Here is a 3,170-nt window from a genome sequence, read left to right on the forward strand (position 1 = left end):
GTCATCCAGAAACCACCTCGCCGGGCCCTGGGGCAGTCCAGAGACTCGGTGAATAGCTGCAAGCAGAGGGAGAGTGTCCCAGGGACTCCTCCTGAGCCATCCCCTGGCAAGCACCAGCATCTCCCTGGGAAGAGACAGTCCTTCCTTCTCACATCTCCCTCACCGAAAAGCACCGCAGCCCAGGATGGGGCCAGCGATGCTGTAGGTGCCACAGAGAGAAGCAAAAGCCCTGAGCTAGCTGTCAGCCTTGAAACGAAGGGACAGGCTGCTCCGGAGGAAGAGCCAAAATACGAGAACGTGATCAGCGGCAGTGCCGATTCGCCCCCCGGCCCCACCAAGGAGCTGCCGTCCACCCCCACGGCCACCTGAGCCACCACCACCTGGGCTGGGGCAGCAGGAGCCCAGGAGGCTCCTCTGACCCCAGCGTGGGGAACCCGAGGTCCCCTCTCTGAGCTGTGAACTGGAAAAGCATCGAGCCTTCCCATTGACCCTCCCCTTTCGTCTGTGCCACGTTGCTGGTGTGGACCCTCGCTGACCGGCACAGCTGACGGGATGGGTGATGCTGAGAGCTGTAGCGGTGACAGTGTCACGGGATTGCAGTGCTTCAGGGATATTTTCTGCTCCCGTCTTTGGCCTAGGTGCCTTATTTTGTGTCTGCTGCAACCCGGAGGGACACTGATGCTCTGGACACAGCGGTGGCACCTTCTGGTCCTTGCAGGAGCCGGGCCTGGGGACACGCATCCTCCTCGTAAAAGGGACTGGGGCTACTGGGGGCCCTGCTGGGAAACACAGGGGCAAAAACTAGTTTCACCCTCTTGGCTTTCACCTTTCCCAGCTCTGGTCACGCTGCTGGGAGCCTCTCGCTGTAAAGGTGCTTCTTGCTGAAGGGGATTATTTTGTGGAGCTGGGCTGGGGGGAGATGATGGGCTGTCACAAGCAGCTTCAGTGAAAATTAGTTTTAGCTGCTTATCTCGAAGGGTATCTGGGTCTGCAGGGGTTTATCTGTGTGACTCTGGCTTTCGTGGCAGACTCTGCCTTCATTTCTATGTACGCACGTAGCACGTGAAAAGGTCCGTGGGACACCACGAAGTTTATCGATGCCTTTTAAACTCCACACACTACCAAGCTGCAATTGTGCAAGAGCAAACGCGGCAGCTGGGCCGTGACCATTGACCTGTGCACCCGCTGCTGTGCTGGCCCTGATAAGGACAAAAGTTGCGTGGAAAATGGCATTTCCACAGGTTCCCTAAGCTCCTGCCGTCTCCCACACCTCGCTCCTGCTGCAGCAACACCTCGCCGTGGGTGGCTGCGATGTGATGAAGGTGCTGCGGCGTCTCCAGCACGGGTGAGATGGACATGAGGGCTCTGCCGTCCGTGCAAGGCAGCCAAGATGCCAAAGAGGATTTGCGGCGTGAACTGGTTTTAGATCTATCTAAGTGGTAGAAGTTTCCTGTATATTTTTTTTTTCTGTTATTTCACATGGCACGAAAGCCTCTGAACAAAACCTAAATGTTACCAAAGCCCTCCAGGAGCTGGGTTTCCCAGCCACCCTCCGAATCGAAGACGCAGCCAGAAATACTCTCCAAAGTGTGGAAATTGTCGGCAGCCTTAGGCTTTCAGGTTTTGTTTGTGGGTTTTTTTTTTTTAATTTTCTGGTTTTGTTGAATTCTGAACTCTCACTTATGGAGCTAAGCCCAGAGCAGTGCCGGAGAGCGGAGGGCAGAGGGAACGCGAGGGGGCTGCGAGTGTGTGGAGCACCCGTGTCGCAGGCTGTGTCTCAGGCGTCACGTGTGGATCTCCGTGTGAATCCTTCTCCTGGTCTGGCACTGCTGAGTTGGAGTTTAAGGTTCGGGGTGTCTCGGAAAACAGAGTGGGTTTTGCTTTTTCCTTTTTGCTTTTCGTGGGTGCTTCTCTGCAGCGCAAATCCAAATCCCCACGGTCCCACGTGGGTGAGGCTTCCAGTTTGGCAGACAGCACGCAGAACTCTTTCCTGCAGTGGTATCACCGACTGCCGTGATTATAACACTAAATATTCTGGTATGCAAATAAAAATGCTCATCCTGGCAAGACCTGAGCAGCAGCCTGGCCAGACCTCTGTTGTGCACAGGCTACTTTTTGGTTTGACCCTATTTTATTACAGTGGCAGGGACAGCCTCACATTTTATTTCCAAGCAGCCATTTTTTTCCGAAGGGGTTGGATATTTTCAGCCTGCGAGCGGAGCAGTGTTGTGCCAGAAGTGAACGTCATGTGAGCCGGGTCACCCTGGATACGGCATGTAAAGAGCTGACAACAACCTGACAGCCTGCCTTGACGTTGAAATGAGCATCCAGCTTTCAGAAAACACCGCTGCTGCTGCGAGAACCTTTCATGTTCACGGGCTGAGCTGCCAGGCAGGATGTTTCCCCTGTTTGAAGAAGAAGCATCTTCACCCTGTCTGGGCGGTGCAAGAAAAACAAGCGGCGAATTTTCAACGCGTGGCTGCCCACGCGCACACCTGCAGCGTGGTTGTGCTGGTGTCTTCTTGTTAAGGATGCTTTGGTCCGGCTTTGCTGTGGTTTTGCCTTCTGGATGCGGGAGGTCTGCAGGCCAGAGCGGGTGGGTGAAAGGAAGGGTTAATGTCTTCCTCTGCTGGATCTCTGCCTTTCCAAATCCCGCTGCAGTGGTTTGAAGCCAGACGGTGGGAAGCGGTTCCCACGTGTAGGACCTGTCTGTAAGCACCGAGGTATCCGTGCTCTCTGCCGGGGCAGCTCTTGGCCTCGCAGAGGTAGGAACAGAGGCTCCAGCCGTCCCCTGTGGCCACAGGGCTCTGTCCCCCATGGCTGCAGCTTTCTCCTCTCCTTTCCCAAACTGCCCGCGCTCTGCCTTTGAAGAGGACCACGTCGTTTACCCCCGTGGCTCCGTCTGAGCCCGCTGAGGACCTCCCTGGGTGGCTGCACAGGAGCTGTCACCTCCCCTCCAGCCTAAACTCACTCCCAGTTTCTATAAATGTGTTTTTGTGCCAGTGCTGTTCTTCAACTTTATTTTTTTTTCTCTCCGTGATGTTTACTCAGTCCCCGGGTGTATTTATAGATGGCAGCGGATCACCTGATAGCGTCTTTTCTCATTCGAGGACAGCAAACCCGAGCTCCCCCATGCAATCGCTGTACCAAAGGGTTCCCGTGTCCCCAAA

The 3,170-nt window shown here is 55.1% G+C and overlaps 1 protein-coding gene across 1 annotated transcript in view; it reads left to right on the forward strand.

Moving 5' to 3' along the window:
• Positions 1–369, forward strand: part of LOC104164239 (scavenger receptor class F member 1-like) — a gene marked incomplete at its 5' end in the record, with an annotated part of 2,697 nt that extends 2,328 nt beyond the window's left edge. The window contains 1 exon segment of the mRNA XM_009703516.1: positions 10–369. Within this exon segment, the coding sequence (XP_009701818.1) occupies positions 10–369 (360 nt within the window).
• Between the last annotated feature and the right edge of the window lie 2,801 nt (positions 370–3,170).

The sequence above is a fragment of the Cariama cristata genome, unplaced genomic scaffold (genome assembly GCF_000690535.1).
Source record: "Cariama cristata isolate BGI_N322 unplaced genomic scaffold, ASM69053v1 scaffold20577, whole genome shotgun sequence".
Taxonomy (NCBI): Eukaryota; Metazoa; Chordata; class Aves; order Cariamiformes; family Cariamidae; genus Cariama; species Cariama cristata.